At 40.4% G+C, this 26,381-nt stretch overlaps 3 protein-coding genes across 3 annotated transcripts in view; 2 read left to right on the top strand and 1 right to left on the bottom strand.

Annotated features, from left to right (window-relative positions):
- LOC145449952 (uncharacterized) overlaps nucleotides 1–2,576 on the top strand; it is a 34,596-nt gene extending 32,020 nt beyond the window's left edge. The window contains exon 33 of the mRNA XM_080328393.1: nucleotides 526–2,576. Coding sequence (XP_080184519.1) covers nucleotides 526–743 — 218 coding nt within the window. The 3' untranslated portion in view covers nucleotides 744–2,576. The remainder of the gene's footprint in view (nucleotides 1–525) is intronic.
- The window catches only part of LOC145449861 (sedoheptulokinase-like), a 105,296-nt gene extending 79,630 nt beyond the window's left edge, over nucleotides 1–25,666 (bottom strand). The window contains exon 1 of the mRNA XM_080328305.1: nucleotides 25,641–25,666. The gene's annotated coding sequence lies outside the window, so the exon portion shown is untranslated. The remainder of the gene's footprint in view (nucleotides 1–25,640) is intronic.
- Nucleotides 14,308–20,910, top strand: LOC145449855 (uncharacterized). Its single transcript, XM_080328299.1, has one exon. The coding sequence runs from the start codon at nucleotides 15,564–15,566 to the stop codon at nucleotides 17,787–17,789; it is 2,226 nt and encodes a 741-aa protein (XP_080184425.1). The 5' UTR covers nucleotides 14,308–15,563; the 3' UTR covers nucleotides 17,790–20,910.
- Nucleotides 25,667–26,381: the final 715 nt, after the last annotated feature.

The raw sequence follows: 26,381 nt of genomic DNA, 5'->3' as shown, positions 1-26,381 counted from the left end.
GTATAGATGTCGCGGGCCGCAAGACTACAATAAATTTAAATTCTTCAGACTGCAAGAAACCCGATGATGTGAGGTCATATTATGTGGCCCGCCATATATACAACACACTGATAAGTGTAAAATGGGAATTTCACAAGCGCCGACGCTTTATGTATATGAACATCGGCTAGTAGAAAATTCGCATTGATTCCGCGTGCCAGAAAACGTCACTCGGTACATTAAGAAGGAATTTAGTTCCATTGTGTTTGAAGGAAATTAAAACGGAAAGTCTTCGCCACGACGCAGGTCGTGAACCACGTATATGGTATCTCTGGATCGTGTATCTGTGGACGTATATGCCATAATGTACACTGCTCCGGGGATGGTATGGGGCGGGGATATTCAGCCATTATTAGCAGAGGACCAGATAACTCTCATGAAATAATTTACAGTCGTACTAATGTTATACTGCGCACCGCGGTCCGCCAGTTGAGTTACCATGGTAAGGTGAATGATTAGGACTGACCATGGATATTCTTTTATCAGGCGCCAAGAAGCACTCTACACGCTGGCACTCTGCAACCGTGGTCAACACAGAATGTCTTCTCGCAAGTTCTATTGATGATAACAGTTACCAGAACGTTATTCGAGATTGTTCATTCCCGGACTATCAGCCGAACGCAATACTTTGCGAGCGGTCACCAGTAGGATCAACGGACCGAAGGAACTATAGAACGTCCGTGTCACTACGTGAGAACAGCTAACTGATTCCGTGAAATGTTGTTCATGGAATGTATTAAACAGAAAGCTTCTCGATTGGATTGTAGAATTCAAGATTCGCTCGGTGCAAGAGTAGGCTTCTACAGTACATAATATTTCAACTGAATCAATTCCGATTAATTTGGTTCCAGTGTGTAATTACCATTCTTAAATACCTTTCCCAAGTGCTTCGTAAAATTACAACATTGATAATTGTTCGATGCTATAACTGTGGTTAAGTCTCCAATATAAATTGGCGGCGTCGCCGAACAAAAATAAAATATCTACTTGGATAAGTGTTTTACTGGCAATGCAGCTATAGACATAGCATTTTAGTATGTACTGATTGACAGGGTTGTAACTTCCGCATCCCAAACCGCCAAGTCTGAGGAGAGGGGGTGGGCAAACGGGAAGAGTAGACCCAAAAAGGCCATATGGAATATTTCATCACAGTAAATATGGCGCATCATAGCGTTTGAAGCTACCATTTCGCAATCTAGCATTTACCTTACTATATCGTAATCTAGCAGCTCATGGCGTGTCTCAATCTGGAAAAGTGGACTCTGACTTTTCTTAGCTTCACACCTGTTTTAGCAGAATACTGTTGAAACTGTCTGGACAAAAGACGTGAAATATATTTTCCGCTTTTACAAGTAGTAGGCCTATATATATTTCTCTTTCAATTCCCAGTATCATACTTTGAGTTCTAATTTGTTTCAGTTCTTTTGTCCGGAGAACAGACATGTTGATAAGTATAAAAACAAGTGTAGTAATGCCTCTTTAAAATAAAGCTACACTATATGGTATTTTTACGATCAGCCATATTTTTGTTTACGTTTCCTAATCGTGCGAAGTGTCAACACCGGTTCTATACCAATACCGAGAAAACCATTACCGAGAACGTACATTACCGAGAACGCTATTACCGAGAATGGACATTACCGAGAACTGACACCACAGAGAATGGACGTTACCGAGAATGGACATTACCGAGAATTCACACCACAGAGAATGGACACTACCGAGAATAGACGCTACCGAGAATGGACATTACCGAGAATATTGACATGACAGAGAATATTGACATTGCAGAAAATGGACATTGCCGAGAATGGACATTGCCGAGAATGGACATTACCGAGAATATTGAAATTACAGAGAATGGACATTACCGAGAATGTCCAATGTCGAGAATCTAACTTACTGAGACGGACGTTGTCGGAAAAATTATACCTGAGAATTGACACCGAATGTGGCAATGGCGCGATGCACATACACGCAATCCGTACCTACTACATATGCATGACATGCCTGCATGAGTGCATGCATAAATTGTACATGTGGACTTGTAGTCCTAAAGCATGTGATCATCGATCAATAGGGTTGGTTTCAAAGCGGTTTTACAATATCAGCTGATTGTCTCAAACGCTTCCGATTCGTGTACCAACCATGACATACGAATTAGCCTACTCCGCTTCACTGATACGAAAATCTGTAGCATCCATCTGTGATGCATATCTCAAAAGAGTAAAATATGGTTGAAATCGAGAAGGCATCAACTCTTACAGAGCTCACGAAGGGAGAAACAAATATGCTGGCAAATCATGATCTACATTTTTCATTTACGGCATACTCATTTTCAGTAAACGGTTAGTCATTCTATACATTTGTGAACACGTGTGTTTAGGCTGACGCGATAATTCGGGAATATGCCCATGAGTGTATCAAGTAGAAAAGAATTAATATTGGTAGCAGATGATTATAATGGAGAAAGTGCGTATTCAATCAGTATTGACCGTCACGAAAATCTGGCTCACGTATTATTGTAAGGAAACGTGTCTTGCGGTGATTCTGGGCGCAAACACAATTTAATGTAGGGCGTACATCAGGGGTGTCAAACTCAACTTGGGTCGCGGGCCGGATTCAAGAGTTCCAATCGCTCGCGGGCCGGACTAGTCGAATAATTCCATCATTTACCTGGAAATCCATATATTTGTTTCTAACTGGAATGCTTTATTATTATCAAGGCTATGTAAAATTGTATTCTTCATTATATCATGGATCATGTGGGCCGAGGACTCTATTCGAGCAACACCGTTATTCGCAAACAATGGAATTGACAAAAATACGGTAATTAGCCGATTGAATACAGCTATAACACTGAAACAGTGACTCAGACGAGAATGTAAGTTGAAATATTACAATGCTTCTCTTGTTTTAGTCGAGATGGCTCGTTGGTCATGCGTATTCGTAGTGAGGAATACCGGAGATTATAAATAATAATTTTGTTCAACATATTTTTTATCGCCAATTCACTAATCTGAATTCTCTGGAGACCACGGCTGGTGTCTTATGGGTCAGAGTAAGGTAAAATAGCATAGCGACCAAAGATATTTACATTCAATTATTTGTGTAGCTATTATGTTCTCCATATATTTTAGAAGTAAAGGCTTTCCACCACTGTGAATAACTAATATTTGGTCCAGTTTGTCAGTAAACTCTGAATGAACTGAGTAGGGCCTATGTAGCCTACTTTTTTGCCATCTCGAAATTTAGTGTCAACGTCTTATTCCTAATGGTCGGTTGGTTGATTGCTCTGGCATTTCTCCGTCCACCTCTCTTAGCTGACCAACATCTATCATGACTTTTATTCGTAAATCATATGATTGACCGGTAGGGTTGGTTTTGAAGTAGCTCAACAATATCAGCTGATTGTCTCGAATACTCCACATTCGTGTGATGACGATACCAACTACGGCATAACAATGATTGTTTTCGCTTCTCTGGCGCACAAATCTGTAACAATAACCTGCTGTGATCCGAATCTCAAACCAGTATAATACAGTTAAGAGTCACTAAAGAAACTATGGTACGATAATGAATCCCGCCGCTTCACTGACATGGATATCTCTAATAACCCATCAACCTGCTGTGATTCGTATCTAAATTCGTTTTATCTGCTTGAAAGCGAAAAGGCAAACTATGGCATAATAGTTTTCTTCGAAGGAACGGTTATCAGTAGGGCGATTTTTTTGACATGTCAAAAAAGTCAAAATCAGGTCAAAGTTGTAGCGTTAGGTCAAAATTTGTCAAAATTGTTTACAAAGTCAAACATTTTTGGACCTCTGCATTTTGTTTGTATCGTAGATTTTGCGCTGTCGGTGAACTTATCATTTGATATTTTACAGCTTGTAGCCTACTTTATAGGCCTACCGTTATAAACGGCCCCATCGTCTGCTCATTGTGAATTATAAACGGTCAAATGAAACAAATAGTGACATGGTTTTATGGTCAACGTACCGCAATATCCTAACTGAAGCAAAACTGCTTGGACATTGATGTTCTAATATCAAGGAGCGCAAGCTGAAAAATTGTGATGTCGACAACATTGTCCGAATGAAGCAACACGGTGTGTCACCAGCAGTGTGCACACAACTTCAGTATTTTCAGCCAACAAGTGCTGCTGTTGAACGTTCTTTCTCCATTCTTGACCAGCTACATAGTAAGGACAGACACTTTCTACCCGAGAATGTAGGAAAGTATTTCGTTGTATTACAACAAATTTGAATTATTTCCACCATACTTCGTACTGTTACTATACTGGAATTAGGCTTTTCGAAGTACAGAACTTCAATATTGCAGCAAACAATACGCTCTATTGTTAAATTTATTCCACTGGAAGCTTTTCGTCTGGCTCTCTTCAGCAGTGAACGCCAGAAAATGAGGTTAACCAAGTTCGAAATATAGGAAGAAGTTGGTCGTTGTGACGTAATAATGGCAAGTACACAAGTCGCGAACGGCAGTAAACAGCGCACGGTTACGGTACAGCACAACGAAATCAGCTGTAAAACAGCCGAATGACAAAACAACACTAATGGAAGATTCCCAGCGTGTAGAGATGTTCCTTCTGGCGGCAGAGGATCGGCTTTTGCAGCTTTATAATGGTTGATTCAAGGACCTTTAAATGAAAAAGAGAACGGCCACGAGCAACTATGGAAAACTGATTGATATTGTAATGTTTTGCACACTCTGGGTGTTTCAATAGGTGCTGTCCGATGGCAGAATTATACGCTGTTACTTGGTCATAATCATGCATGGTAACTAGGGACTGTGATGATGAAGCAGACATGTCATCACCCTGCAAATTCCTAATTTGACGTGGGACATGTTGACGAATTCTTTGTTGCAATCGTTGAGATGTGCGACCCACATACCGACTGTCACATCGGCACGTATATTGGTAAATTATGTTACTCTGATCAATCGCAGGAAGCACATCCTTACGCGTTGCTGGTAGCAAAGACTTCGTAGTAAATATGACACGGGGTTCCACTTGTGGGAAACAATGACTCACGGAGGACTTAATCTGTTTTTCAAACCTGTTGCAAGCTGTGCCCAGTTTATTTGCATCTCCCGTGGATAGGCACAGCTTGCAACAGGTTTGAAAAACAGATTAAGTCCTCCGTGAGTCATTGTTTCCCACAAGTGGAACCCCGTGTCATATTTACTACGAAGTCTTTGCTACCAGCAACGCGTAAGGATGTGCTTCCTGCGATTGATCAGAGTAACATAATTTACCAATATACGTGCCGATGTGACAGTCGGTATGTGGGTCGCACATCTCAACGATTGCAACAAAGAATTCGTCAACATGTCCACGTCAAATTAGGAATTTGCAGGGTGATGACATGTCTGCTTCATCATCACAGTCCCTAGTTACCATGCATGATCAGTGTTGCCAACTCCGGATGGACAAAAATCGCTAAAACTGGTGTTGAAAATCGCTAGATGTCGCTAAATCTTGAAACAAAATCGCTAAAAAAGTCGCTAAATCTGTAATAATTCCTAAAGTTGCTAGATTGAACCAGAATAGCCATGTTTTCTTGTTATTTATACATTGTAATCAGCTGTGTCGAATGCCACTTCTCATTTTTCCAGTCCGTCTCAAAACCGGACAAAATGTGTTGTGCATGTCAACAAAACAGAGCGCTCTGTGCCATGATTGCTCTGAGTGACCAGATTTGCAGTAATAACCGCTCACTATATATTGGCAGGATACCGACTTCTGCCGATGAAATGGAGTTTGTGGTGAAAAGCATCCTACATATACAGGGGTCAACCCGATATAAATACCTTAATTTTCCATTTTAATCAATTATCTCTCCTAAAATCGGGGGTGCGTATTATACATGGGTATAAGAATTTTGAAAAAATCTCCCTCGAAATAAAACTCGCAATTACACCTTTCTTCTTGTCTGTTGTCAATCGCGCATCACATCCAGCCATCGTGCCCGGGCTTAGGTGGAAATCTGATTGCTGCACCTATTTTCACCCTGGTAGGTGTATTCGACTCGTTTTACCCATTCGAAGGGTGTGATAGTATCGTTTGCCTGGTTTACATCCCACACTATGCTGGAAATCTAGTTAATTAACCTTTCTTCTCTGCTGCTTCAAACACATCCGCACGAACACAATGCTCTCATATCAGACGCTTGCTCGATCACCTGCTCGTACAGGGGTGCGTATTATACATGGCTACAGGCTTTTCCCCCAGTTTGACATGTCATTTTAAGGGTGCGTATTATACATGGATGCCTACTACAGATGGAAATTTAGGGTAGCCTTCGTATCACTTCTGGCCATCCTGTTTCCCTAATACATCAGATAAGGGACGGGACGATACATCAAATACCTTTAATAAAAAATATTTTTCTGTTATCCAGCAGCGCGCATAGAAACTCGTGATTTAATTCTTTTAATTTTCAAATTTTTTTGCGGGGTAATTTAATCCTGTTGTTACACATCTTGTGTTCATGTCGAAAGTCCGCGACGTAATCTTTTTTTTCATTCATCTTGGATCGCGATATAGCTCGTAGCATATTGATTCGTCTCGTGTGTAGGTGTCAAAAGTTAGATGAAAAATAGTTTGATCAGTTATCTGGAATCCGACTGCCCCTTAGATACTCGAGATGTCAGTCTTTTGGGGGAGGGTTGGACAGTGAACACTATACTCGTCTGGTGTGGGTGTAAAGAGTTCACATATCGGACCTTGTATAGTACACTGCATTGGATGAGCATTATTGTGGTTACTCGTATTGTGTTGAAGGTGAATTTGCCGGGATCTTGACGAGTTTGGCGAACGCGACACTGTAGATTACTATGCCTGGAAGAGTTATGACCAACTTCGGCCCACTGTCCAGGAAAGTCAGTATTGACGCTCCTATCCATGCGCTCTACCTGAATTGAGATCGTCGATGCGTGCTGACACTGTAGCGCGCATAAGATATGGTAGACAAGCATAATGTTGCTGCCGAAAACCGATTGATATCAGATTTTTCTGAAAAAAAAAATCGCTAGAAAATCGCTAAATATTTTTTAAAAGTCGCTAGATTTATCGCTAGTCGCTAGATTGGTATTTTTTGTCGCTAAACGGAACGAAAAATCGCTGGATCTAGCGACAAAATCGCTAAATTGGTAACACTGTGCATGATTATCACCAAGTAACAGCGTGTAATTCTGCCATCGGACAGCACCTATTGAAACACCCAGAGTGTGCAAAACATTACAATATCAATCAGTTTTCCATAGTTGCTCGTGGTCGTTCTCTTTTTCATATTAAGGTCCTTGAATCAACCATTATAAAGCTGCAAAAGCCGATCCTCTGCCGCCAGAAGGAACATCTCTACACGCTGGGAATCTTCCATTAGTGTTGTTTTGTCATTCGGCTGTTTTACAGCTGATTTCGTTGTGCTGTACCGTAACCGTGCGCTGTTTACTGCCGTTCGCGACTTGTGTACTTGTCATTATTACGTCACAACGACCAAATTCTTCCTATATTTCGAACTTGGTTAACCTCATTTTCTGGCGTTCACTGCTGAAGAGAGCCAGACGAAAAGCTTCCAGTGGAATAAATTTAACAATATGAGCGTATTGTTTGCTGCAATATACTGGAATTCTTCATAGGGCCAGATTTTGTTAAAATACTAGTTTTTTATGTAAAAATTTGTCAGTTTTTGAGTCAAAAACGTTTTTTCAGGCTAATCTACTTTGTAAGGACAGACAGTTCTAACCAGAAATGAAAATATGTAGTAAAATTTTAACATTATGTGCGAAAAAACCTAATTTGCATACGTGAGGTCATAATTTGGTCAAATTACATTTTTTTAGGGTAAAAAAAAGTCAAAATTTAGATTTTTTAGGTCAAAATCTTCCGATTTTTAGGTAAAAAAAATCGCCCTAGTTATCAGTAATACCAACGGAACTAATCGAGCTTCTGTGACTGGTTTAAAGCAAAAAGGCACCAATTCTTCAAAATCTCGGAAAAGGGATAAACAAATATCCCGGCGAATCGTGGCCTACATTTTCCGTTGATGCTGCTTAGTTATTTTCTGTAGACGGTTGGCCATAGTATGATGTCCATTCTCGGTGGTGTCCATTCTCGGTAATGGCATTCTCGGTAGTGGTTTTCTCGGTATTGACCGGACACCGTCAACACCGTATCCGACACCACATCTCCGTGTTGCTCTTCGACCAAACTACGAGTCTTATAATATGGGGGAAGGCGCCATGCCATGATATTTTCTAAATCGGGGTGTTCGAGTAAACAAAGGATTAGTATCGCATTCCCATATCAATGCTATTATTTTCATCCAATGATGCGGACGACGGCTTATGCTGTCGAAAATTTATACCTCCTGGAAAAGGACGTGGTTTATTTTTGTCCTTGGCGTTTTTGCGGCATATAGGCTACACCGACTCATGATATACATACGCACGATCTGCGTATATGCATACCATGAGTGCATGATGGCCATATGCCGCTGGACAAGGAAGGTGCAGATATGACCTTTTACGGCTTTCTAAGCCGCTTGCCTGCGTCTAATGAAAATAAGTCGTAAAATGTAGAGACTACAGAAACCGTAACTACGATCTCTCTCTCTCCACTCGAAATCATATTTCTATTAATTAATTAGTGATGATGTATTTATCAAAGCGCTTTCATAACCTTCGCGAAAATACATAGTCTTAAATACACATAACATCAAGGTTAAAAATATAGACGGAAGAGTTATATCCGGGCAATAGAGTGACATAGCCAGTTAGCCACACATAGTTTAATGGGGTAGGCCTATTGCTATAATCCAGACAATCATTCAGTTGTACTGCGGGCTGAAAATAAGTCGTAAGTGTGGAGACCTCAGAAATCCAAACCACGATCTCTCTGCACTCGAAATCCCATTTTATATAAATTAATTAGTGATGATGTCAATAATTACCCAATCTTTTCAGAGGTCTTATGTATCATACATAGTCTTTTGTTATCTGAGAGCTTATATTATCCGCGAACATAGATAGTCCTAAATACACATAAAATCACACTGGCTTCGATCGAATTTACACATACTTTGAAAGTTAGAACGTCCTTAATTCTCGGAAGCGTATGGATTAATATTATCAAGTCGCATTCTAGTAATTAATTAGTGATGATGCATTTATCCAAGCGCTACCACAGTCTTCACGAACATACATAGTCTGAAATACACAAAAAATCATACACATTTGATCGCGCGAAATTTAAAGCAAGTTACAATCAATACATAGTGCTGAATACACATAAAATCATGCATAGTTGATATTCTAGTGTTGATTTATTTCTAGAAAGTGTACGCATTAATATTATCAAGTCGCATTAGTCCTAAACACATAATAGAATATCTGAGGAAAGTATCATCTAACGCAGGAGTGGGCAAACGTTTGAGCTCGTGGGCTGCATTCAACATCTGAATCCATTCGGGGGCCGCACTATAAAATGGGATTATAAACCAAAACGCAATATTGGTATTTGATTATAAAGTGAGGACATGGAGATAATATATGTGCTTATTTAAAACAAAACAAACATTGCTTTGATGATATCGTACTCGCGTCCGAAAGATAGTGGCGAGATTACACAGGCTGGTCGACCTCAATAACCAATTTGTCAAAACTATAGAGATGAAAGTCGGTTGTCCCGATTCTTAGAACAGGTTTGAAAATTTAATCTGTGAGCAGCGATCTGTGGATATAGATTTACTAGTTTCACTTTTGGTTCAGTTCCAGACACACAATGCTCACAGAATCATAACCATATACCTTCAAACACGCTTCTACTATGTGTAGATAAAATATAAATGCCGTAATTCTACGCATAAAGAGAATTAATCTACCTAAAACACGCGCGAAACGGTTTTTATAAGCACATCACTGAAATAATTAAAACTGTAGTGACCAATCTGAAATCCCACTCGTGATCCGAATTATGTCAATCTCGTTTAGGATTTCTGTGATGTTTAGCCGCTGATTCCTTTCAAACTGTGTGTGGGCCTTGAGATCGGGCTGTCGCGCCAGAAATTAAACATAAAAAATAAAATTGGAAGTATTTACCTTAGAACAGTGGTTCTCAAACTTTTTAAGACACGCCTCCCCCCCCCCACTTATGATGGTGAAAGATTTTGCGCCCCCGGTTCGTCATATCACAAAACGCAACCAGGTTGCTAGCAATCTAACGGAGAGTTTGATGGCATGGACGGTTACGACTATGGATGAGAGATTTTAAAATCTGAAATTCAGACTAAATACAGAGCAACAATTATGAAATTTTCGGTAAAACGCGCGAAACGTGCGAAACTTTTTTTTAATTGAGCTCAGCTTCGCGCCACACTTCTGATGCTTTCACGCACCCCAGTGTCATATAATTATCATGGTGTAAGAAATAGAAAATGATAAAGTTTCTCTAGACCAGGGGTGGGCAAACTTTTGAGCTCGCGGGCCGCATTCAACATCTGAATCCATTCGCGGGCCGCACTATATAAAATTGGGATTATAAACGAAAACGAAATATTGATTATATAGTGAGGACACAGAGATAATATATGTGCTTACATTTAAAACAAGTCAAACATTGCTTTGATGATATCGTACACCCGTCAGAAACGTAGAGTGGCGAGATTTCATAGGCTTGCGGACCTCAATAACCAATTTGTCAAAACTATAGAGATAAAAGTCGGTTGGTCCGATTCTTAGAACAGGATTGAAATTTCAATCTGTGACCAGCGATCTGTTCATAGATCTACTAATTCCACTTTTGGTTCAGTTCCAGGACACACAATGCTGACAGCATCATAACCATGTTAGCATCAAACACGCTTCTACTATGTCTAGATAAAATATAAATACCCCAATTCTACGCATACAGACAACGAATCTACCTAAAAAGACACGCCCGAATCGTTTTTTATAAGCACAACACTGAAATAATTAAAAATGGAGTGGCCAATCTGAAATCCCACCCGTGATCCAAATTATGTCAATATGTCGTTGCAGCTATCCCGCTGTTATATCAAGTATTTACCTTAGATCAGTGGTTCTCGGACTAACTTTTTAGGACACGCTCCCCCCCTTATGATGGTGAAAGATTTCGCGCCCCCTTATCGTCATATCACAAAACGCAACCAGGATGCTAACAAACCTAACGGGTAGTTGGATGGCAGATTTTTAATTATGCAATTCAGACTAAATATAGATCAATACCTTTGAATTGGATGTAAATCGCGCGGAGCGCGAAAAAATTTTTCAGTCGAGCTCAGCTTCGCGCACCCCTTCAGATGCTTTCACGCCCTCAAGGGAGGCGCGCCCACCAGTGAGAACCACTGTCTTAGAATTATCATGGTGAAATATACTTAGAAAAAAGTTAATCAAGTCCCTGCATTAATTCGATTTTTAGTACGCATTTTATCAATATTTCTAAAAAGTTTCTTTGGACGCTCGCGGGCCGCACAGAACGGTGTTGCGGGCCGCATGCGGCCCGCGGGCCGTAGTTTGCCCACCCCTGCTCTAGACTCTCGCGGTCCGCACAAAACGGTGTTGCGGGCCGCATGCGGCCCGCGAGGCGTAGTTTGCCCACCCCTGAATAATTATTGTTATTTAATTTTCGGAAGCAAGTTATTACAATGGCAAAAAAATCGATTGCCGAAGACATTTTAATGGTTTCTGGGTATATTGGGGCTGCTGAGTCCGAAAATGACCTTAACCGACACATGACCATGCATGCCGGTGTCAAGAATCATGTTTGTGAAGTTTGTGGAAAAGAATTCACTCAGAGAGGCGGTATGAAGGCTCACATGAATATGCATGCAGGTATCAACAATCATAGGTCTCATTTTTCGCAAGTATTTCATATGCCCCACACTGCATTATCTGAATACTGACCCCCCCCCAATCGTACATTACATATTCAGCACCACCTTTACGCTCATCAACGCCCTCAGCCCGTAACGGGGCGCTGGCGCCCACTTCCGCATCACTGGTTTAAATAGTCAGATGAATATGTCACTGTTTAGCTAGGAATGCATCAACTAAAATGGAATAGCCCCATGAAAACGTTGGTGATATAATTTGAAATAAGGTTACTTTTAAGACTGAAATAGGGGATCACGAAAATAGAATAAGCTGACAAGCAACATACAGGAACTTACAGGAACTTACATTTCCGAAGTTGCCGTTATGGACTTGCCATTCAATGATTATAGTGTTGTGATTTTGTTATCGATGTAGGAGAATATGCCCCATGCCCCAATCATTGAATGACAACCTGTCTCCTAACTAGATCGCATACAGCGATTTAGTCGGATTACTTTCTAACTCGGATTTTAGTTGTTGTTTTTTCGCTGAAATAATAAAAATTATAATGATATTGGCAGGATTTATTTGAGACTCTGAATTGGAAAGTTACCAGCCAGACTTCCCGGACTTCCCGTATTACTGAGTTTAGGATTCCGATCACCTCTGATATCGATCACCCACAAAATATACACGGACCAATAGCCTACCGGTTTTTATTATACTATAGACTAGATTTTGTTATGCGAGCAGGACCATAACAGCACTTCATCCGCCCCCACAAAAAATAACGTTGTTCTTGGCCCAAACTTCTTGGGAGCTTCGGCCCCAGACTAGAGGTCGCCCGATTATCGAAATTGCCGATTATCGAGTCCGATATTTAGAGCTTTCCCGATTTATCGATATCGGCCTATGAAGGCCGATATTTAACATTAAAAAAAAATTAAAAAATATTGGAAATTCAATGCTCCATGTTCTCAATCTCAAGAAATCGACGACGCAAAGGGTGATATATGACAGATTTACCCTTGCAGGACGAGTTAACTGGGTGAGCATGCAGAGAAACTATGCTTACTGCATTACAATCTACCTTTTCTGAACTGATCTGCAATTCTGTTCCATGTTTTGCTTTTTGGGTTATCCCAAATTTCAGCGAATGCACACCATTAAGCAATAATCATTTCAATTTCAGTTTTCTCGTTTGTTGTTCAGCTTTCTGTGGCATGAACAAGTGCCATCTTGCCTAATATATAATATTTTTGGTGAAATTGTTCTCTGCTCCTTCCATACTAATAAAGCCTTATGATATCGGTTATCGGCCTTGTGAGTGTGCCGATATATCGGTATCGGTATCGGCCTGTAAAAATCAATATCAGTCGACCTCTACCCCAGACGCCCCACAGGTTAATCGGGTTTGCCGCGACTGGTAACCGACATTTATTGGTAACCGACATTTATTGTTGTTTATAGTGAGACCCATTACTTCGCCTAAACGCGCGAAGCGCGAAAATGTTCAACAATTCATGATTGAATCGGTCAATATCATCGGGAATTGCTTATTATGTTGCTAGCAATTTTTTATCCTCCTTGCTCACGTAATAAGATTTCTCGGTAAAGCCGAATGAGGTGTCTTGCAAACATGTACGGCCCATAAATGATATTTAAACATATTCGGGCAGTATAAAAACTTCATTACACGAGGCTTAGGCCTACGTCTGTTATATCAAAGAAATTGAAATCGCCCAAACGTACCAAGCTGAAAGACACACACGACTTCAAGTTGGTATTCCTTCACTGGCAATTAAATTTTCCATGCGGGTAGGCATTTGTCTTGTGGGGTTCAGATCGTAAGGGCAGGAACATTCATCGCCAGCCATTTAGGCTCCTATGGACAAGGCCTATGTATATCGAAGTTTTCCGTCAGCATAAGGGCTGTCCATTTCGGCCCAGGTTTTCTCGCCGCCGCCAAGGTTTTCTCGCCGCCAATCGTTCTGTCACACTTCATGGAGTGACAAGTTGCATGGCCTGAAATTTTTTATGTCTTGGTAGTCGCCCCAATCGGGGGGTTTGAGGTGCGGCAGTTACGACCCTGTTTGCGAGAGATCAGTTTTTAGAGCGCACACGCCGTATTTAGATGTGTAATATATGATCGAATTTTAGTTTTATGACTCAGCGAAAATTTGTGAATCCCGAACCCGAAGGACCTGAAGATCTGTACCTGTAGAGCTAGAGATTAGCAATGGATGTTCCCCAGGTTGGTAAAACGTTAGGTATCGATGAGTTAGATGTATAATGTGTTCAATTCATGTTTTGAAAGACTGAATGAATATTTCGCGTTCCCGAAGGCTTGCAAATAAGCGCAAGTTACCCAGGTTAACGAAGAGTTAGAACCACAACTTTAACAGGTACGGTAGCTTGATCTTGATTCATCTGGAATAACCTGTTCTGAATCTGTATCAATTGTTTTCATTGAGGGCTAAATTTGTGGTATAGTCATTGATATAATTTTATCTACCCTCACTCTACAATTTTATAGTTACTCATTTAAGTCAGTCTTATTGTTTTTAGCCACTCATTTCAGTATTTTAATCCTATTTTCTGAGTGCAGATTTTTATCAAACGAGTATGATCTTGATAATACAGGGCAGTATGTGTATAATGTATGAATGCTGTATGCTTGCAGGTTTCAGTTTAGGATCAGGTCAAGGTGGGGTCCGGTTTGTGAATTTTAGTGAAATATGGATATTTTAGGAATGTTGGTACCGTATGTAGAAATACGTTGAAACGAGTCGATAAGGTCAATGCCTATTATCATTCAGTTGGCTGGTGATCCAATCAAAACAGTTTTTTGATTCCCTGATCGGTATCCTTGTTTGTTGGGCTTATAGTAGCTGCATTGTTTAATTTTTTGGTGCCTTCTCAATATCCATCAAAGCATTTTAGTACATGGTAAAAATATTAAATGTAGGCCTATCATTACTGTAAGGTCGTCTTGAGGTCGTGAAACATTAAATATTGTTTTGTCCTTATCGGCGTATGTTTGTGTGTAGTAAATGGTTTTCTATACCCTTCTTGTCATATCTCAGCTTCTATACTTTTGGACTTCGCACCTTGCCTCATCAACATACCACTGATGCTGTTTAAGTCCTTATTATGGAACAAAAATAGTTAGCTACTAAAATATAACATTCTCCTAAATCAACACCATCAGTAAGTCTGTATTTGAAATTATCTTTATCAGCTTTGTGGTCCCAATTTTCAGTGTATATTTTGGTGGATGTGCTTTTCGATAAAAGTTATATCAGTGGACTCGGCCAAGTCATTCTGACAATGTATTTTCATAATGTGGATATATTGTTCGGATTTCAAGTGACAAAATTCGATACAAGCACAATAACTGTGATTAAAATATGCTAATTGACATTGTCCTGTCGCCCTGTCTGTGATTGTATATTATATCCTATTGTTCTGCAATAAATTTCAGATTACAAAATCTAACAATGTATATCTTAGAGCAATATAGTTAACAAAATATTATATTATCACCAAACTGGGCATTTTGAGAAGAAATCGACACCTGAATTCATTTGGATCTCATATTCGATACTCTGAACCTCAGAATCAATTTGAATTTCATATGGTTACACCTGCTATCAGCTCCAGGAAATATGGAATCACATGGCATGAGTCTTCGTTGTCACAAAAAATATCACCAATGTGAAGTTTGTGGGTCAGAATTTTATTGCGAGCATGAACTCAAGAACCACATGGCTACGCATATTGATATCAAGAATTATCATTGTGAAATTTGCGGGAAAGAATTCACTCTAAACAGTATCCTCAAGGCCCACATGAATATACATATTGGAGTCAAGAATCATAAATGTAAATTTTGTGGAAAAAAATTCACTCAGAACGGTAGTCTGAAGGCTCACATGAATACGCATGCTGGTGTCAAGAATGATAAATGTGGCATTTGCGGGAGAGAATTCATACATAAAAGTGACCTCAACCGACACATGACTATGCATGCTGGTGTCAAGAATCATGTATGTGAAGTTTGTGGAAAAGAGTTCACTCAGAGCGGTAGTCTGAAGGATCACATGAATATGCATGCTGGTGTCAAAAATCATGAATGTGATATTTGTGGGAAGAAATTCACTCTGAAAGGTCACCTGAAAGCTCATTTAAATATGCACGGTGGTGTCAAGAATCATAAATGTGATATTTGCGGGATAGAATTCATACAAAAAAGTGACCTCAACCTACACGTGACTATGCATGCTGGTGTCAAGAATCATGTATGTGAAGTTTGTGGAAAAGAGTTCACTCGGAGCCATGGCGTGAAGGTTCACATGAATGTGCATGTTGGTGTCAAGAATCATAAATGTGATATTTGTGGGAAGAAATTCACTCTGAAAGGTAACCTGAAAGCTCATTTAAATATGCACGGTGGTGTCAAGAAGCATAAATGTGATATTTGCGGCAAAGAATTCATGCTGAAAGATGTCCTCAACCAACACATGACTATGCATGCTCGTGTCAAGAGACATAAATGTGAAATTTGTGGAGAAGAATTCACTCGGAGTGGTGGGCTGAAGGCTCACATGAATATGCATGCTGGTGTCAAGAATGATAAATGTGGTATTTGCGGGATAGAATTCATACATAAAAGTGACCTCAACCGACACATGACTATGCATGCTGGTGTCAAGAATCATAAATGTGGTATTTGCGGGATAGAATTCATACATAAAAGTGACCTCAACCGACACATGACTATGCATGCTGGTGTCAAGTTTCATGTATGTGAAGTTTGTGGAAAAGAGTTCACTCAGAGCGGTAGTCTGAAGGATCACATGAATATGCATGCTGGTGTCAAAAATCATGAATGTGATATTTGTGGGAAGAAATTCACTCTGAAAGGTCACCTGAAAGCTCATTTAAATATGCACGGTGGTGTCAAGAATCATAAATGTGATATTTGCGGGATAGAATTCATACAAAAAAGTGACCTCAACCGACACATGACTACGCATGCTGGTGTCAAGAATCATGTATGTGAAGTTTGTGGGAAAGAGTTCACTCGGAGTCATGGCGTGAAGGTTCACATGAATGTGCATGCTGGTGTCAAGAATGATAAATGTGGTATTTGCGGGATACAATTCATACATAAAAGTGACCTCAACCGACACATGACTATGCATGCTGGTGTCAAGAATCATAAATGTGGTATTTGCGGGATAGAATTCATACATAAAAGTGACCTCAACCGACACATGACTAGGCATGCTGGTGTCAAGAATCATGTATGTGAAGTTTGTGGAAAAGAGTTCACTCAGAGCGGTAGTCTGAAGGATCACATGAATATGCATGCTGGTGTCAAAAATCATGAATGTGATATTTGTGGGAAGAAATTCACTCTGAAAGGTCACCTGAAAGCTCATTTAATTATGCACGGTGGTGTCAAGAATCATAAATGTGATATTTGCGGGATAGAATTCATACAAAAAAGTGACCTCAACCGACACATGACTATGCATGCTGGTGTCAAGAATCATAAATGTGGTATTTGTGGGATAAAATTCTTACAAAAAAGTGACCTCAACCGACACATGACTATGCATGCCTGTGTCAAGAAACATGAATGTGAAATTTGTGGAAAAGAATTCACTCATAGTGGTCGGCTGAAGGCTCACATGAATATGCATGCTGGTGTCAAAAATCATGAATGTGATATTTGTGGGAAGAAATTCTCTCTGAAAGGTCACCTGAAAGCCCATTTCAATATGCACGCTGGTGTCAAGAAGCACATATGTGGTATCTGCGGGAATGGATTTAGTTCAAGGTCTCACTTAAAGAGGCATCTTGGTATTCATGCTGTGGCAACTTGATATTCAGGTGATATCTGACTAAATCATGTCGATGTCAACAAAAAACTAATCAGGCTAAAACATTAGCCTCATTCGCTTATTTTCATGGCGTACACATGCCGTCGCAATCTATATTTGCCATGTATAGCCATCACCAATCTGGGAAGATCTCGATGCGTTAAAACTAACACGACTAAACACAACTGCAGACAACGCGCTGCAGACGAAGTTACAAGAAATAAATCAATACGCTGTTAAAACCGAATATTCCGCAGCACATACTCAGTGACGGGAAGCCTAATTTCCACTGCTCAGGCATGGTATGAATCAACACTCCGACCTTTATACTATTGTGGATGATAACATGGCTCTTTCTCAGACTTGCTGCGGCACTTCTACTATATTTGTTAGTCCTTCAATGTGTTGTATTATGCCTTTTGTTAATTAATTTTAAACTGTGTTTGTCAATAATTGGTTGCTTTTCAATTCACGTTCGTTGCACGCATCATTCGTTTACGCAGTTTCTCACTGATTTGTTCCTGGGTGTTGAACCATGCTCAGTGCTCACTGAGGCTGTTCAAAAATCTTTTATTTCAAATGTAACTGGCTACTCGATAAACTTGCCAATTTGCATGGGAAACGCTGTACACCAAATTTGACACAATTCCAACCTGTAGACTGTGTAGAGTGATAAATGAGAAAGTTTGGTATGTATTAAATGAAAATGAAAATGTATGAAAAACGACGCACCAAGTATGTGTCTGAATTCCAACGCGTAGAAGCAGAGGTATTAGAGTTGAAAATTTTGTATTTGAACCTCAATAACTTCGCTTCTACTAATTGGTATCGGGCCAAATTGGTTACACACCGTTTTTAGACAATCTAACAATTTGGTGCTGTGGCCAGTTGAATTAGAAAAAATATTTTTATTTATTAAATCCAAAATTTTCCCCTCTGATAGCAATACTTCTACTGGTTAACATGTTCCAAATTTGCGATGCAGCGCTTCTTAGCCACCCGAACAAGCCAGTGATAACTGACTACAAAAGTAACCTATTAGCAGCCTAAGGCTCACTCGGTGTGTTTTGTTCAGTTTATTAATAAAATTTCATTGCTTCCAAACATCGCAATAGAATGAAAAGATCGTTAGGGTAGAAACGACTTGTAGTAGTCTTTCAATCAGACGATCATCTTGGTCTCTTGCTGTAAATCAACATGGAAATACGAGGCATGTATTGGACATCGGATGAGAAGTGACAGAAGATAACACAAAAAAGACAGGCAATGGAAATGAAGTGTAAGTAGGTGAAATAGGTAGGTCGGATCGTGGCCCGGTAGAGGATTTGCGAGACACAACTTACGTTGATAGGATGGCAATGAACACTGAGCAGCTTACAACACTGGGGTTCTGGAATCGATCTCAAACTGCTATCCTTTGGTGTTGTAGCCTTGGACTGCACCCTTTCACCAACTAACGGCAAACGAAATCGTCGAATCTGGATTCAAATTGTTGTTTCCGAAATAATTCGTCATGTGGACACGTTGTCGTCAGTTATCTTCCGGTCTCTGCCAACCTCGTATATCAAATTTCTAGTCAGCGGCGTTCTGGAGTCATGTGCAGTATTCCGCCACGCACCACTGCTCGTGGGGTCCAGTTTTCATGTGGTCAGAGTGTTATCTGGTCTCGGCTAGCGTGAATATTTTCCGGAATTCGTGATTGAATTCGGTCGATGATATTGGCAATTAAATATATACTCTAATCTTTTGTCCTTTCTCGGCGCACGGGATAAGATTCACTGGTAAAGCTGAGGGAAAAGGTGGTGTCTTCGAAAATCTCAGGCACATAATTAATTTTATATTATTACATCTTCGGGCGTGCCCGTTGTCACTAATTGCTTGGAAAAAATTTCATATGTATTGGTGTGTCGTGGCGTGGCAATGGCTGACACCGAAATGCCCATTTCTACAAATTATGCGTATTTCCATCAGGAGAGGTGTAGGCCTACCCATAATAATACAAACATATCTAACGACGTTAAATGACGCCACGTGCGAAGAAAATTTAAACAAAACGTTGAATACCTCTCAAAATAAATACTCCATTATTTATGTTGATTCATGAGATCATTTCACACCCCCTTTCGGTTTTTGGTTGAACATGTAACATGATCACAAACAGGGGTGGTCAGTAACGAAGTACTTCTACTTTTTGAAGTACTTGAAGCAGATTTTGCCTGCTTGCACTACTTATTAAGTAAGTAGAGTTTAGACGACTTCTAATTGATAGTTTTCAGTTGTTTAGGCTAAAATAGCCGTAGAATACCTACGTTCTTACTTACTTGTCAACCGCCACTCCTACTCCTATGTGAGTAGAAATTTTGGCGTTACTTCTACTTGAGTAGCGACGGTGACTAAATTTACCGCCTCTGATTACAAACGAGAAGGATTTATCTAGCCTCTTCCCCGCCATCCGATCTGCGTAGGCTACGTGGTGTCTTAAAGAAGACCGGAAGTGAACCGTGCTCCCAGTCTGCAGATGCGGAATCATAGTAAAAAATATCGGCCTGGTGTAAATGCCATAGTAGTCGAAAAGCATCATGAATACCACAAACGAGAAAACGGGTATCCAATCAGCAAGTTGTCTATTACACCGAACACAAATTGGTTGTGAATAGCTTGCGTCGCGGCAGTTGATTATATAGTGACAAATCTGGCAGGAGTAGCCTACTGTATTTCCATATCAACGTTCGCAAAGAGTATGGAGGAAATAATAAATTCCTAGTTTCAGGCATACACAATAACGCACTGTCCAATTTAACTCTCCAATCTAAATGGCTGTCACGGAATCCTGGCTCACGAACTATTGTGAGCACCAGGGACGTGGCTTGAGGTGCTTATGGCGCAATATAATCTAGAGAGGCAAACGAGTGTTTCCTCGTCTAATCGTGAGAAGATAAGTGTTTGCAACATTTGGCAAATGTAATAAGTAACATGAACATTTAGAAATTCTCCACGACTTACCTGAAATAGCTTCGCGACCCACCGGTTGGGAAGCACTGCTTTAAAGTACGCAATATCTGCATCAATTAATTTTGTTCGCATCATGATTGATTTTCTGTGGTCGTTTGCAAGTCCACTGTGTTCGGTACCATAGCCAATAAGTGACAGGCCCCTCATATATGTTACAATGATGAAAAATGTGCCAACCGCTCCCCTCTATCATGCAAGTCGGTTTGATGTTGGAATTAGGTTGGTATGCCCTTTGTCTGCAAAGCCCCCAAGATCGCGGTATAGAGGTAGAGGTTTTCGTTGCTCCAGACACATTGGAATCGATTACACGTATCAGACGAAACTAAAACAATATATCGTTTCGTGAGACGAACGCAATTCCAAATTCGCATTTCGAGACGGGACTCATTATTTCCCTCTGGGGGCCTCATTTGGGACGTGCGGCTCAAGATGCGGGCGCTGGACTATTCGCGCCGGTCATTTCGGCGACAGGTCAGAGTGGCCAGTGAACATATCTATGCCGACCGTTTTGATCAACGTGCGTCGGTTATTCCATGTCAATGTTTTATCGCCTCTAATCATTTTGGCGGCGCATACAGCGCACGTAGTCGCATGTGCGCCAGCGTGAAAATGCCCGCACAAAACTGTCGGTTCGTATAAAATAGTCGCGCTCCCGCGGACGGCACAGTACACAATCCTAGACTAGAGAGAGAGAGAGAGAGAGAGAGTCTTTATTTTCATCAAACCAAAATACATAACACACGGCAGTGGTGGTGGTACAGAAAATATGCATGCACAGTATTCGGTATTAGATAGGAATGATCGATAAGACCGTGAGGGTCATCTAGTCTGATCACACCAGCATCAAACAGGTACACTTGACTCTAAACAGTCTGGCTGTAAAAAAAAGTTACAGTAGTTAAAAAAATAAAATAGAAGAAAAATTAAACGATGGTGGCAAATGATGAATGAAGCAATGTCTGGGCGAGGTAGGGCAACAGTGTTAGTGTAACGATAAGAGGTGATCAAGTAGGGCTTTTTTGAATCTATTATAGGGCAATTCACGGATATGTGGTGGTAATGCATTCCAGATGATAGGTCCCGAGTAGTCGATGGACCTCTTAGTTAAGTTGCTATTGGGTGGGGTAAGTAGATATTTCCTTTAGACGAGGATCTCGTGTGATGGGAGTGGACATTTTTAGCAGGCATGAAAAGGTCATCAAACACAGGAGGCAAACTATTGGAAAAATATTTGTGAATGACTTTTGATACTTCGAAGCGATATAGGTCGTCAACTTGCAAAATTCGGTGCTTACGGTAATAAGGCGATAGTTTGGTACGTAAAGGTACAGATGAGATCAGCCGTATCGCACGGTTTTGCAGGGTTCGAATTCTGCACAGAAATGTTTTGCATGCACTTCCCCATACTACGATTCCATATTGCAGGTGAGAGTGGAAAAGAGAAAAATATATGGTTCGTAGTATTGATCTGGAAACCAAAGATTGCAGACGGGTCATTATTCCCACACACCGAGCTAGTTTTGATATTGTGCATTCAATATGCTGCTTCCAAGACATTTTAGCATCAATAGTGACACCGAGATATTTTGCTGAGTCACATATGGAGATTTGTTTATGATTGATGTTCACAGTGAAACTATGATTGGCATTATTTAAAAGGAGCATCTCGGTCTTATCTGCATTCAAGCTTTGTTTGCTTGCAGCCATCTCGACACTTTTGGGAGTTCCCTATTCACGGATGCATGCAAATCATTGACAGTGTTGGAGGTTATGAAGAGGTGAGTATCATCAGCAAATAGGGTTGTGCGGAATAAAGATGCATTAACAATGTCGTTAATATAAATGAGGAAAAAAGTCGGTCCAAGGACTGAGCCTTGTAGGACTCCACAAGTTATATCTCTGGTAGTCGATCTTAATGTCCCCAGTTTAACAAATTGTTTGCGATTTGCCAGGTAGCTTTCAAGTAGAGTTGCTGCAATACCCCTAATTCCATAGTGTTCTAGCTTGTATCTTAGGATTCTGTGGTTAACTGTGTCGAAAGCTTTGCGGAGGTCGATAAAAATGCTGCAGCCACTTTTTTTTTGCTTGATGGTTTTGTAATAGTCCGTTACAATTGATAGTATTGCATGGTTGGTGTTGTGGTTTGATCTGAATCCATGCTGAGTCGGAGACAGTACTGCATTCAATTCAAAAAAAATTTTGAGTCGGCAGTCAATCAGTTTTTCAAAAACCGTCGCAAGATTTGGCAGAACAGATATTGGTCGGTAGTTAGAGATTAGCTTTTTACTGCCTTTCTTAAACACTGGCATTACTCTGGCAGTTTTCAGTGCCTCTGGGAAAATGCCCAGACGTATCGACTCATTAAAGAAAATGCATATAACATCACCAATAATATTAAAGACTAGCTTCAGAAAGTGCGTTGGGATGAGATAGGGTCCTACTGCTTTGCTACTTTTCATTTCAGATAGTATGATGGCAACTTCTCCTTCACTTGTCGGCTCAAGAAAAATGGATTTCTGAGGGCCGGGACTCAAGTACGAGAGAAAGTCATCGGAGGAGTTTGGTATTGAAGCTGCAAGATCCGGACCAATGTTGCAAAAATACTGATTGAACTTTTCTGCTACTGCAAGCTGGTCTTTGATCATGCTGCCATTTTCGAGTAGCTCGATGTCAGCAGCACTCTTGGGAGCATTACCTTTAGTTAGGTTGATAATTTCTCCAATTGTTTTCCATGTATTCTTGGGATCCTTGGAGCACCCTTCGAATCTTTTTTGGAAGTATGCTTTTTTGGCATTTTCTTTCATATGCGTCACTTGGTTTGCATATTTTTGTACACTTTTTTGCCTTCGCTTGTGCCTTGCAGATAGTAGTGCTTATGCATCCAATCCCTTGTTTTGATCGCAACTAGTATGTCATGACCAATCCAGGGTTTTGATTTCAAGCGCCTTGCATTGCGGTTGACTTTCCTAATTGGGAAAGATGTATCAAGGGCTGCCCGCAGTTCCTCAATAAATTTTTCAAAGTGGCGATTGTAGTTGTCAATTGTGAGTGGAGGAATTTTGTAGTTGTTGAAGTTATTGCTGACAATTTCAATATACTCCTCAATACCGCGTGGGTTCAAGGGCGTTCGAGATTCAAATTCTTTAGCACATTGTGGCAGGGCCAATTTCATGTGGCAGATGATGGGATAGTGATCAGTCATACTGTGTTGGAGCACAAAAGGGGACAGCTGATATTGATGAGTGTTGCAGTAGAAGTGATCTAGTAGAGTTTTGGATTGGTCAGCTATTCTTGTGGGTTCAGTAATTATCTGAGCTATTCCATAAGAATCAAGCATTTCACGGTACCTTGTGTTGAAGTTGGTGGTCTTCAGCAAATCAATATTTATGTCTCCCATAATAAATATTTGTTCGTTAGCTGCTGTTAGCGTTTCCAGTATATTTGAGAATTCGTCAAAAGTCTCTTGCTTTGTTCCTGGGTGTTTGTAGATGACTGCCACTGTGAGAGCTTTTTGTACATGCACTCTGACAAATATATATTCTACGCCTTCGGTTTCAAATTTTACGTCGGGCATCATGTCATATCTCACACCTTCGTTGATGTATAGTCCAACACCTCCAGCGTTCGTTTTAGATGGCGAGTGTAAAAAGTTGAAACCTGTCAGGTTGACATTAGTTGTTGGATGTTCTTTCAACTTGGTCTCAGAGATTCCGATGATGGTTGGCGAGCAATTAAACATCTCAAACAGGGGGGAATTTCATCTAGATGAGCTTGGAGGGATCTTGTGTTTAAGTGTTATAGTAAAATTCCTTGAGATGATGGGATGTCACTACTATTCGTTGAATTGATAGATCTGCAGTTGCTCATGTTGAAAAAGTTTTGAGCCATTTTTTTAGTGTGGGTTGCGTTTGCAGTGAGAGAGCAGTATAGCAGCTTCTATTTGAGTTTATTGAGGTCATCCTTTGACTCAATGTGGATTCTGGGTGCGCCATCATTCTTTTTCATGTAGATATTCCCATTTGCAGTCCAGAGGTATATTTGAAGCTTTTTTTCTTTTTTCGCAGCTCGCGCTTCAAAGAAGACATCTCTTCTGTAATTTGTTAAATTTTCGTTTAGGAAGAGTTGTTCCATTCCTACAACACCGAAGTCCTTGATATCCTTTTTGCCCTTTCTCACTTTGAGGAATTCTTTTTTTGGTTGGTCCGAAGAGAATTTAGCTACAATGGGTCCTGTTTAGTCTGGATTTTTGAAGCGCACTCTATAGCAGTGCACAATCCGTGGCGCAGTGATGTCAGCTTCCAGGGCGTTAGCTATTTTCATGATGGTCTCCGGCAGATCTTCTTTTCTGGAGTAGGGAACACCATGAAATTCCAGGTTGTTGTTTCGAGATTGCTGCTCCAGGTTGTCATTGGTGCGTACTAGGCCAGATATTTTTTTGTTCAGGATACTCATAGTTGATTCAAATTTGTCGTGTTCCTTGAGCATGGTTTCTTGCGAGGCTAGTTTTAGATTTTCTTTGTTGCTCTCAAATTCTGCATTCATAAATTCCATTCCAGTCTTGCAAGTTTCTATCTCTTTCCGGAGTTCCTTGTTCTCTTCCTTTAGTTTCCTAAGCTCTAGGTTGGTCTTATCAAGCTCAGATTGCAATATTTCATATTGCTTTTGCAGTGTTATATTCAGCTGTGTCAAACCTTTGACTTCACTGAGCGTATCTTCCAGTTTACTGTCCAGTGTCCATCTTCTTCAGTCTCGCCAAGATGGCATCTTCATGTGTTCCAGACTTTGTCATTTTGTTTCTTGGATGGATCTATAGCCTAGGTTATAGCCTAGATTACTTTAAACCTTAATACAACCAAATACTCCAATCGAAACAAACGGTTCCATACCATATTAGGTCACCGTACATATGTTTTGTGGGTTTCCCAAAATTAAGAAAGTAGACACGGTAAATCACGAGGTGCGAAAAATGTTTTCAAGATAACCAAAGCCTGCCTAGTGCCTACATAACTCTGTTTTATGGGGATTTACAAAATAATATTATATCGTCTACGAGCTTTTTCCACTTTGAAAACTTATGTTCCATGCTTTGCAACAAACATGGTCATCGGTCATAATATTATGTCGTGTTCGTCAAATAATTTGATGTGCCATGAAAAATCATCTGCTGGGGGTTGCCAATCCCTGCGCTAACTGATACACACAGTGACCGATGTATCTCAAATGTTTGCCAAAAATACATTGTGCAGATGCCATGAAATTTTGTTCAATTTCTTTCATGCCACAACAAAAGTGTACTTGTATAATACATCGGGCCTCTTCCGCAAGCCGTCATTGTACACTAGTCTCAGTCCTACAAGTTTGGGTTGTATATAACTTGGAATACTGGAAGGGGTTACAAGTACACGAGTAGCGCGCAATAGCTTTCAGGGGCCGGCAACCTTTGGTGTGCAGCGTGCCAAAATATCCAAAATGTACATTTTTTACCAGTTTGCGTGCCAAACATTCAGTTTAATAATATTCAATGTTTCAAGCAAGGAATACAACCAACTGTTTTCTGCAGCTGGCAACCGCATCCGCCATGGT

Source organism: Botryllus schlosseri, chromosome 11 (genome assembly GCF_051294905.1).
Source record: "Botryllus schlosseri isolate E-star chromosome 11, Bs_hap1, whole genome shotgun sequence".
Classification (NCBI taxonomy): Eukaryota; Metazoa; Chordata; class Ascidiacea; order Stolidobranchia; family Styelidae; genus Botryllus; species Botryllus schlosseri.
The sequence above is the reverse complement of the archived record's forward strand: the minus strand, read 5'-3'. Positions and strand labels throughout refer to the sequence as shown.

Coding starts and splice junctions, on each gene's coding strand:
- LOC145449855 (XM_080328299.1), top strand. CDS start 15,564: ATGGAATCACATGGCATGAGTCTTCGTTGTCACAAAAAATATCACCAA.